At 53.5% G+C, this 10,876-nt stretch overlaps 4 protein-coding genes across 5 annotated transcripts; 2 read left to right on the forward strand and 2 right to left on the reverse strand.

Annotated features, from left to right (window-relative positions):
* Positions 1–114: 114 nt before the first annotated feature.
* Positions 115–1,439, reverse strand: PPTG_03634 (hypothetical protein; the record flags this gene model as incomplete). The annotated part of the gene is made up of 4 exons (XM_008896319.1): positions 115–214; positions 290–424; positions 494–561; positions 624–1,439. The coding sequence occupies 4 exons, from the start codon at positions 1,437–1,439 to the stop codon at positions 115–117; spliced, it is 1,119 nt and encodes a 372-aa protein (XP_008894567.1).
* Positions 1,206–7,616, forward strand: PPTG_03635. Of its 2 annotated transcripts, none has more exons than XM_008896320.1 (2): positions 1,206–4,058; positions 4,165–7,616. In XM_008896320.1, exon 1 carries the CDS (start codon positions 1,554–1,556, stop codon positions 3,990–3,992), a length of 2,439 nt encoding a protein of 812 aa, XP_008894568.1. In that variant the 5' UTR covers positions 1,206–1,553; the 3' UTR covers positions 3,993–4,058; positions 4,165–7,616. The 2 variants fall into 2 exon arrangements, with proteins under 2 accessions (XP_008894568.1, XP_008894569.1); XM_008896321.1 differs by having other exon boundaries at positions 1,554–4,058; positions 4,134–7,616.
* Positions 4,154–6,616, reverse strand: PPTG_03636 (hypothetical protein; the record flags this gene model as incomplete). The annotated part of the gene is made up of 1 exon (XM_008896322.1): positions 4,154–6,616. One exon carries the CDS (start codon positions 6,614–6,616, stop codon positions 4,154–4,156), a length of 2,463 nt encoding a protein of 820 aa, XP_008894570.1.
* Positions 7,617–9,307: 1,691 nt separating the features above from the next.
* On the forward strand, positions 9,308–10,642 carry PPTG_03637 (hypothetical protein; the record flags this gene model as incomplete). Its single annotated transcript, XM_008896323.1, has 1 exon — positions 9,308–10,642. One exon carries the CDS (start codon positions 9,308–9,310, stop codon positions 10,640–10,642), a length of 1,335 nt encoding a protein of 444 aa, XP_008894571.1.
* Between the last annotated feature and the right edge of the window lie 234 nt (positions 10,643–10,876).

Below are 10,876 nucleotides of genomic sequence, written 5' to 3' on the forward strand. Positions count from 1 at the left end.
AGATAGGCGCGTTGACGACAGCATGTCGTCTTCTTGGTAAATTAACTTCATCATTTTGCGTATTTCGACTGGTTTTGGAGTGTAGTGCAATGTGTCAGCCACCTATTGTTGCTACTAATCCACACGTGGACGCTTACTATGAGTCAGATACCGTGGATTCTCTTGCGAAGAAGACTGCGACATCGATGGCGTCTGACTATTGGGGATATTGCTGCTACAGGTATGATAACCAAGACGATACATTGTCAGCATGGACGCAGTCTACACTCCACGACAGCAGAGCGCTTACCCGTTGGTGAATAGCGGAACTTCCTCCTCGCTACGAGCTTGTGATGACGCCGGCAGGAACGTTGTCACAGTCGACAGCGTCATCTCGATGGAGAACTTGGCCATTGACGTCGACTCGGCTGCAAACAGCACCGGACTAAGCAATTCACGACGAATCGCAATCAGACAGCAGGTACACGACAGCAAATTCTCAATCTCAACTCACCTGCCGCCTGTGCTGAAGTAGAACGACACCTCCAGCACGTCGCTCGTCTTGCAGAATGCCAGCAGCGCCTACAAAACACCGTCATCATCAGTCTCCTCCTCTTACTCTCCAACTCTCATCCCGAACTCACCCGGATCTCCTTGATGCAAAAAATTAACTGTGCTGATGAATCGATGCTGTCGGTCGCTGGCTGTAGAATGTACTCGTTAAACTCGGCGCTCTCCACTGCCGTCTCGGTCTGCAGTTGGGCCTTACTATCTGTCGTACTGGAAAAATAACTCTCGAATTTGATGTGTGTCGCCGAGCACGTGACACTCACCTCGCTGCTGTGGTGGATATGCGCCAGGAGCGAGCCCAAGTGGTGCTGTCGTGTCCTCCAACGATTGGGACACGCGTCCTTGTCGAATACGGCGCGCATAATCTGGCACGACTGCACTTTCATGTGGTGCGTCTTGGTGATGTCGAAGTCGCAACGCAGTCGCCAGCGCAGCTCCATACAATCAAGATCCACCTCGTCCACTTCGCTACTCTGTGAGACGTCCTCCTGGCTGGCACCCGCCTGCTCCAGAGCCTCCTGGTCTACTAGCAGTGCCAATTGGACGCTCTGCACATGCTTGAGCGTGCGGAAAACATTACAGCACGATTTGGCGAACACCTTACATTTTACAAATGGTGTGCGGCCATTGAATCGAGCCTTTAGTGTCTCTATTGATGCGACATCGACACCCTGGAGAGTGACACTGCAGGCCTGTGACTCGGAGAAGAACGTGCGGTCTAGGATCACCTGGCCAGAGGCCGAGTGCGCATCATTGAGAGCGCGAAGCGTAAGACGACGCGCTCTGGGATCACACTCGATGGACAGCTCCTTGCCGACTTGAGCCAAGCACTGCAGCGCAGCGACGAACACCTTGAGCGCTTCCTCAGCGATCTCAAGCCGCACCTCCATAGTGAAATGCAACGATTCATTTGAGTAACAAAAGTTTCCCCTCACGAGAGTGACAACCGCATTAAAAACCTTAGTGCGACCATCACTCTGCGATTTCTTCCCCACCGTGCGACCATGGATGAGATCGCGCTGCTCCAGCAGCAGCTCGCGGCCGTGCAGCAGCAGGAGGCGGCGCTCAAGCTGTCGGACCACAATGTCATTGACTTGCTGCTAAAGCTGCAACAGCTGGGCAAGCTCCAGGTCATCCACACACGCACGGGCAAGCAGTTCCTGACGCCTCTCCAGGTTCAGCGGGAAATCGCCGACTACGTGGCGCTGCATGGTGGGCGTCTGAGCCTCACGGAGCTGGAAAAGCTCATCGACGTGGATCGCACGCATGTCGAGAAGCAGGCGGCTGCGTTGTGTCGAGGCAGCAGAAGTAAGGACGGGTACTACTTGGTAAACAACGGCGAGGAGTTGCTTACGAGCTGGTACCTGGACGGCATCATGGAGGACACGGACGTCCTGCTACAGGAGAGCGGAACTACGTCTATCGGAGACCTGGCACAGCAGTTTGGCTTCGCTGTGGACTATATGCGCGATGTAGTACGCACGAGACTCGGCAGCATCTTGAAGGCCAGGGAGAGGGACAACGTGCTGTACACGGACTCGTACGTGGCAGCGCAGAAGGCACGACTCCGAGGAGTATTCACAGCCGTGACGCGGCCTGTGTTCGTGCCTGACATACTGAGGAGCTTTGGCTTCGATGAAGCTGTGGCCAATGAGGCGCTGACGGAGCTGATACAGACAAAAGTGTTGATGGGCACAATGAGAGGCCGCGAGTATGTGCCCTATGTGTTCATGGCGGCGCAGAGGGAGAGTATGTACTCGTTCTTCCAGCAGAATGGGTACTTAGAGCACGCTCGAGCGAGGGAGCTCCAGGTTGCCAGGCCCTACGACTTTTTGAAGAAACGTTTCCCCGATGCTGTACCGCTCCAGGAGAGTGTCGTGAGTCGGGCGCTGCAGCTTCAGTTGGAAGGAGCGGTGGAGGCTTCAGTGACTGATAATACGTTCGTGGATGTGCGTTTGTTGCTGCCGAGTGCACTGCCGGCGGGAGATGTGGCCTTGTTGCTGGGTATGTCGCCAGCGCTGGAGAAGGCAGGACATGTGTCCAAGGCATACCAGATCGCAGAGAGTTATGCTGTCAGTTCGGGGTTCTTCGCTTCTTGCTTGGAGAAGTTTGGTGAAGATGCCACAGCCAAGGCTTCTCGTACCGCTGCGCAGCAGAAGAGCAGCGCGGTACAGGCTAAAGTTCATGAGAGCAGACAAGAAGTGGAGGAAGCTGACGATTCAGATGACGAGGACTTCGGCAGTAAGCGCGGTAAGAAGGGAAAACGAGGCAAGGGCAGCAATAAACGCGACCAGGAAGAGTCTGGGGGACGTAGCGGAAAGTCTGGAAAAAGTAAGAAGGGCAAGCGTGGGTCGAAGCGTGGCGGAAATACTGATGACGACGAGAGCAAATCAGCCTCTGCCCAAGTGTCTATCGTGCCTTTACGTGAGGAGATTATTGAGCTTCTTGTAAGTTGGTTTCCTGCCGTCGAGGACCTCGAGGGCGATGACGACTTCATGGATGGCATGGCATCGTACTTGGGGCCGAAGATTGACGAGCTGTACTCCACCGCGCTAACCAAGGCTCTGTCTAGTATTATCCGTGGCGACGCTGCGTCGCTACGCGAGTTACGTAAGGTGTTCGAAGACCGATTCGATGAGCAGTTCACCAAGCTGCTCATATTGGAGAAGAGCTTTAACAAGCTTTCGATGCACGTGGATGCCAAGGATGCTGCTGGCATGGAGAAGCTTGCTCTCGTGGAGACACATTTGCTTGAATCATCTGCTGTGGAACTTGCTGCACTGGTGACTAGCTTTATGGCTGAGAGCAACAGTCTAGAACTAGAAGGCATGCCTCTTTTATCGACTCCCAATGGTAATGAAGAGGAAGGCAAAAATGCAGCTACTCCGGTGACGTCGCTGAGCGATGAGAACAAGAAGGTGCTTGAGTCCAGCCTTCCACAGTCCACTGCGAGTGCTCTGGTGCGGTTATGGACGCTCGCCACGGCTGGCCGTCGGTCGTTAAGCGATTTTACGGCCCACGTTCCAGTACTGGCTGAGGCTCTCAGCATGCCACTTCGAAAATTGGACCGGAAAAAGGAGCGCCAGTTTATCTTCGGCTACCGACAAACAACTCTTGCGGAACTGGATGATAAGACAGCGCAACCGATCGAGAGCAAGCAGCAGTATGCTCTGGTAGCAACTTTGATTCTGCAGCTTTTCTTCCAGCAACAAACAGGGCTTCCGGGCAGCTTCCCACGCGACACCGTGGCGTACACTGGAATCGTGCTGAAGGCATTCGAAGATTCTGTGCCGGAGAAGGCGATGTCTATCATGCAGGGACTCGTGAACGTCACGAACGCTATTGTCGTCGACGAAGATGAAGAGCAAAAGAGTACTTGGAGTGAGACTCTGGACGCTGCGCGCGCGTTGGTTCTGCTGAAAGACCTTAACTCCGTCGAATGAGTCAACAATTAACTAACTACGCGAGTGCCATATGCGTACAACTCGTGGCTGTTTGAAACCTGGAATGTACGTTCTGCATGCATTTTGATCTTTACTCACAGATCTTCTCTACGTGATCGTTCATTTTGTACTTGTTTATAGTAGTTTAATCTTCGGGTTGTTTAAACATCAGCGGAGTCTTCACGCACTGCTCGATTCTCGGCAGCACGTTGAACAACACGTGAAGCTGTGCTGGCTAGACTGCTCATGGCAGCGTACTGCGATCGTGTGAGGTCACGGGCATGCGGATCGGCACAGCACACGGAGCCGATGACCGTCTTGCCGTCCGACCCCATCAACGGGAAGCCGCAGTAGAAGTTAATGCCCATCTTACGCACACTCGACATGGCACTGAAGCGTACATCGGCCTGGACGTGACGCGATACAAGTGGATGGGGGTCCAGAATGGTCTGTGCGCAGAAGCCCTGCTCTCTCGGATACGACATACCACCAGGTACTGCCGGATGAGTGGAAGCCAGCACATGAAGCTGAGCCTTGTCAACGACAGTAATCATGCTCACAGCGCAGGCAAGCTCCTTCGAAGCCAGTGAGCAGATGATGCCAAGTTCAGGTACGTCGCCGAGTTCATTCAGCTGCTGTCGGCGGATGAGTTCTAGACGCTTATACTCGTTAGAAGGGATCGGTGGAATGATCGCTTCCATCGGGTCTTGAGGAAACTCGATCTGGTAGCTTCTCGAGTCGGCATTAGCAAGCGGATAGTCGTCTTCCCAGCGTGGCGACTCGCCCCACATTCGTTTGAGACGCTCCACATCATCAATTGGTTCGTCGTCGGTTTGTTCAGTTTCTCCATCGTCAGTCTCTTCGTCACGTTCCCCGAGTAAAGGCAATCCCCTTTTCGAGACTCCTGCTGACGCACTACGGATCCTTGCAGTGCTTGATCGTCTCCGAGCGCGCTCTTCGTCTACAATATCCTTCATGACACTCAACACGCTGGCTTTACGTTTGCGTTGAGCTTCGCCACCTGCGGTTGCGTCTGCCAAGGTCTCAAGCAACAGATCATTTAAAGACGCCGGACGTGTCTTCAGTGTGGGTCGAGTGCGTCGAGAGCCAACGCCACGAAGACTGCCACCTGGAGTACTGTTCGCACGGCCAATCGGAGACTGCGAGTCTGAAATCACTCGCGCTGGACGCAGATCTTCCTCGGTTACTGCGGTGTATCGAGCTCGATCCACACGAACGAGGCAGCGTTCACACACTCGAACCTGTTCGATCTGTGGACGGGTATCACCACGCGCTCGGTGTTCGCGCTCTTGGGCGTGTGCGCACTTCTCACAGACAAGGAAGCCGCACAGACAGCACAAGCGTTTTCTTGTGCGTTTGAAGAACTTGGAGAACGAGCGACGGCAACAAGCACAACGAGGGACATTGGCGACGGTCTCGAGTGGAAGACGCGTGCTGTTGATGATGACCTGCATTCCAAGTCGACGTCGTCGTACAACCAGAAGGAATCGATGACAACTCGCAGCAAGACGAAGCATCCAGAGACGCGCTACACGTCGTTCGTGGCCTGCACGTTTGAACGCATCGTGAGCATCCGGTGGCAAATATTCGCCGTGGAAAACCACGCGAGTGGCTCGACCACTGGGATCTTCTTCGAACGAGTAATTGATGACGACATTCGGTACATGCGGCGGAGAACGCGGCGGCGGTGTAAGTGCGTTATCCAGGACGACACTGGAACGTGCGATGGATACAAGTGTTCGTGTGAAAGCCGGCGGAGGCGTGGCGCTAACCGCGCTGGCAGTGGACGAAGCTGTTCTTCGTGCCGACTGCTCTTCTTTTGCTCGGTTACGAGGATGCAGCAACTCCAGAAAGCACCACGATTCGTTCTTGGAGAACATGCTTCCGCTTTCGAAAGTTGCAGTCTTGACGGATAACTCTCTGTTCTCGAATGCTCTCGCTGGGTTTCCAGCTCCTCGCTGTATCTTGATCGTACGCAAGAGCTCGCCCTCGACAAATTCCCGACGGTAAATACAGCGCATCATATCACGAAACATGTCAGTGGAAGCTACGCGAAACACAAGACGCATTTCCTGCACGGTGCAAGGTAGAGATCCCTCTGCTAGAACAGCGAACCCTTTGGGTCCCCAACGCGTTTGATGTCGACGGTCACGAATTGTGAGACGAGTGAAGAGCTTCATAGCGTCGCTGTTCGTGTAGCCTCGCGGGAGCTTCTTTCGCTTCCAGACGCTTTCGTGCTTTTCACTAAGACTCGCTGCAGCCAGTTCCATGTCGAGTTCGCCCCAGTTCACACTGGAAGCAGCCGCAGCAGCCACTTCGTGCAATCGCTTATCACTCAATCGAGCCGACTCCATCATGGATTCAACGGCCGGCGGTCGTCGACGCAGTGAGCTCGGGTGGTCTCCATACCCGTCCCAAGACGGTTCCTCGCTGCGCTGGCTGTTGTATTCATACACGGCGCTACTCTCTCCGCTTTCGTAGCTGTAGCTGGCGTTCAACATTGCAACAGAAGCTGAGCTGGCTCCGTTCACCGCCATTGACGCTGACAAGTCCCCGCGCGACTGCTGTTTCCGCGGAGTCCCATAGTTCCGGGTCGCCGGCATCTCGTCGTACCCCGATCGATACTCGACGAACTTTCCAACTAAAAACGGTGAGTGCCCTCCTCGAAGCCTTCCGAGTCCGGAGATGATGGCATCAAAGTGCCTCAAACCTTGCAAGAGCGGGCTCAGGATTTGTCCTCCACGCTCCGAATATAACGCGATGACATGGAAGCGACTGCAGCAAGGGGTGCAACAACTGGGCGTTGCTTCGAATGCCTTGAGTCAGATGGTTTGCATGGATAATCTCGTGGGATGGGGATCATTGTGACCCACATTGATTTTCACTGCACCTTGCTCGACTTGGAGCTTTTTGAGCTGATCTCCGATCTGGTCGTCCGTACATGCCGGGAATGCGAACATTGAATGGAGAGCTTAATGTTGACAAATGGGTGCACTCTGGAATGGTTCCGACGGTCAAGAACACATACTTTCCGTTTATCAAGGTAAAGGATACCGTGTCCAAGTTCGAGCGCTTACCGTGCCCACAACGAAATTATGGCCACTGACATGTGAGTCGGGACAAAGCAATTGTCAGGGGGTTGCAGCTGTTGCAGTCGAAATGTTGTCGCTGCTTCGCTTTCAAAGTTTTGCTCGCACGTGGCCTGAATTTGAGGTGAATAGTGCAGGAATACGATGCGACTAACGAATGAAAGATGCCATTGTTGTCTTGGACGCTGCAGTCGGAAGACATCGGAACACAACGACGGCATCGTGGTCGAATAGCGTTTCGACCAGATTGAACACTACGGCACAGCAGCGTTCGACCAACACAGATGCTGCCAAGTGCCTGTACACAGAACGCGCGACTCGACGCGAAAGGTTTTGTTTAGGCATCTTGCCAGAACTCCTCAGCAGAGATCTACATGGTATATGCGATACATGTTAAACTATACATAGAAATGTATGTGTATTTTGCTACGTGAGGATAGCACGTAGCAGTGTATTCTCAGAATACTATTCTGGGAATTACTGTAGTACATGCACCTATTTGATAAAAATGAAGGCACTCATATACTGTATGTATTAATAACTTTTATCACCATTAATTTTCCTGCCGCGCTTAGTAAGAATGAAATGACGGTGAGTGCACTCAAGAGGAGGATGATGATGAAGCTCTGCTGTTTGTCGAAGAAGAGAAACGACAGTGCGCTTTAGCTCGCGTTGTTATTCCTCTCAATCGCGACACCACCGCCGTCCAAATACGACCAGTGTCTATGAGTTCAGGGGTCAAACCGTGTGCCTCTAAGGTGCAACTAATATCGGTTTAGAGTCTAATGTCTAAACGTTAGACATCTCTGGGAGACGATGGATGGCCGTTGGCAGGGGGTAAGAAATGCCAATAATCCCTTAAAGAACTTCTGTTAATGCTGCTCGCCGCTCTCAAGAAATGCGGGAGCTAGGACACCGTCTCTGCGATGTTTGACATGGATTCGTCTCCATTCCAGAAGATCCAGAATAGGATCAAGAAGTTTCTAGTCGTGTTAGAGCCATTACTGTACGAAATCTTTGTACTGAACGAGAAGTGCTGGACAATGAAGCAGTTGACGGCATCGACACACCTTCACGCATTATCCGCGGCTCGATATGTCACCGGTGCTACATTCCAGCACGCAGATCGCGTTAGGGGACAATTAACCTAGTCAAGAGGGATATCAGGGCAAACGTAATCTCCACGGGTACAAGGTGGAAGTTTCAGTACTGCCGACTGGAACTGCTATCCATTGCATGGGCTTTGAGCCCGGATCTATCATTGCGCCGCCATGTTCCAACATAAAAATGCTTTTATCGACCGGCAATGTTTAAGCTGCAGAATGAGAGTGAACTACATGACGATGGGCCATTGACCGACCGGTTCCAAGCTATGTGGGTCGTTTTGGTCGCCAAAGGATGTCAAGTGTTGACTGGAGAGTTTCGCGTGATGTAGCTGAAGAAGAAAGTGCGTGGTACGTCGCTTAGCTTGGAAGAGAAGCTTGAGAACGACCGCATTGTTCAGACCGAGTGATCGTCCAATACTTTCTTGGTAGACTGATGACGCTTTGAGTCGACTCGAACGAACTTTCGGTTCGGGTGGCGTAGCGGCAGCGGCACTCCACAACACCGGGGTTTTCAATGAGTGCTTGCTAGTCACCAACACCGACCCTGTACACACAGAGCTTGCACTCCATAGGGGTAAGAAACTTAAAACGGTATGTAAAATAAAAATATATACATAATGGTACTGTATCTCCCCCCGAAGGGATCCCTTTACTTCACGATGCAAACGGCCACAGGTTTCGACCTTTACGTACTCTCTTCGGTGGAGAGAAGAGTCTGCATGCTGATTGTAAGGACACGCCCGTCTCGAAGAGCTCTCGCACAGCACAAAAGGACGATAACGCGTTTATCTTGCAGTTCGATGGCTTTGCTGTGCCCGAGATTATCTCGGGAGATGGTTTGCTGTCCAATTTTTGACTCAATTTGACTACTGGTATTGTAGAGGAACTTATCATGCCGTTCCGACACTACAATGGGGAGGCACCAATTGCACCCTGCCTTCCCGCATCTCGAGGCTCAAGCGCGTTTGCTCATGATGGTTAGTCCCCCACTCTACGTTTTACCGACAGAGAGAGAAGCACACGGAAGGTCTTCGCAGCCTCCGCGTATTACATTCCAACTGAAAAGTACATCCTGAAAAACATGGTTTGGCACTCTTCCATGAGTGCCGTGGTGGCTGTGGCCCTTGGTCTATTTGCCCAGGCTCAGGCCTTTGAGGTCACCCTCGTGAACTCCTGCTCCGAATCCATCGACGTGTTCGACTCCAAGACTACGGAGAAGCTCCAACCTGGCGGCTCCAGCACGCGCACGGTCTCCCCTGGCGGTGCCTACGTGTACCGCAAGGGCACGGGCGGCCAGGCAACGCTGGCTGAGTTTTCGGCTGACAACAATGCTGCTTGGTACGACATCAGTATTATCCCAACGGGTGAGAAGCAGGGCCCCGGCAACTGTGGTAGTCTGGAGGAATGCATGGATGTCACGGGTGGTGTCGGCTTCAACGTCGCCATGAACATCGAGCCAAGCCAGCCGGACGGCAGTCGCTGTGTGTCACTCACGTGCATGGAGAATGGTTGCAATGACGCCTACCAGTACCCGGCGGACGACACTAAGACGCACTCCTGCCCCAGCTCGGTTGACTTCACCGTGACGTTCTGCCCAGGTGGGTCCTCGGGTGCGACGCAGACGGTTGACCAGACCGTCAACCAGGTTGGAAACGAGGCCCAGAACACTGTGCAGCAGTACACTGCACCGACACCCACGACGGCCACGCCCACCCAAGCTCCGACAGAAGCACCGACGCAGCCCCCTACGGAGGCTCCTACTCAGCCACCGACCGAGGCCCCTACTCAACCGCCCACCGAAGCTCTTACTCAACCACCGACCGAAGCTCCTACGCCTCCTCCTACTGAAGCTCCAACGCTTCCTCCCACTGAAGCGCCCACGCTTCCTCCAACCGAAACACCCACAATGCCTCCCACTAAGGCGCCGTCGGCTTCGAGTGTTTCTGCTACGGATGATGACGATGCCGGTGCCAGCCAGTGGAACGACTTTGTTGGCCAGGTCGGTGCTCACAACGAGACCTCCGGCTCCAGTGGCGTGGATGTGGGCGACAAGTCCGGCAGTGATGTTGACAATGAGCCAGGCAGTAAGCCCACCACGCAGGTTAGCGTCACCCCCGCGCCTGCTTCGTACGAGAAGGGAGGTGTACAGACCACTCCTTCGTCGGTCATGCAGACGAGCAATGACAATGGAGCAGTCCAGCAGGCCAACACGCAATCCTCTGAGGGCAGCTCTGGAAGCACTGCCTATGTTGTTGTGTGCATCGGTGCAGCTGTGGGTATGATCGCCGTGGCCGCCATCGTGGTGATCCGGAAGAAGAAGCAGGCGTTCGACGAGATGGACAACAAGACGCCCGTCCTCAACACCATGCGCGATGGCCCCACAGACCACTCGGTCCTTATGACCGCGACCAACCACAACACCACCGTCTTGTAAGAGCATCGGTATACTTGTGAAATAGTGTCGGATGTCTAGGAGGTAGAATTCCCCGACGTTTTTGATTTCTATAACGAGGTAACGAGGAAGAGTTGTGTGAGTTTCTATCACAATGCCTTTGTTCAATTGTCCATAAGCTTCTGAACGTCTGCACGACTCTGCTCCTTGGCTGGCAGCTCCTGGAATCGCATATCCATTTCCTCCATACGACCCAGCTTCTTGAGTGCGTCGAGC

Source organism: Phytophthora parasitica (assembly GCF_000247585.1).
Source record: "Phytophthora parasitica INRA-310 unplaced genomic scaffold supercont2.4, whole genome shotgun sequence".
Classification (NCBI taxonomy): domain Eukaryota; phylum Oomycota; class Peronosporomycetes; order Peronosporales; family Peronosporaceae; genus Phytophthora; species Phytophthora nicotianae.

What these genes read in the sequence shown, in the direction of transcription:
- PPTG_03635 (XM_008896320.1), top strand. Translation starts at nt 1,554, where the DNA reads ATGGATGAGATCGCGCTGCTCCAGCAGCAGCTCGCGGCCGTGCAGCAG.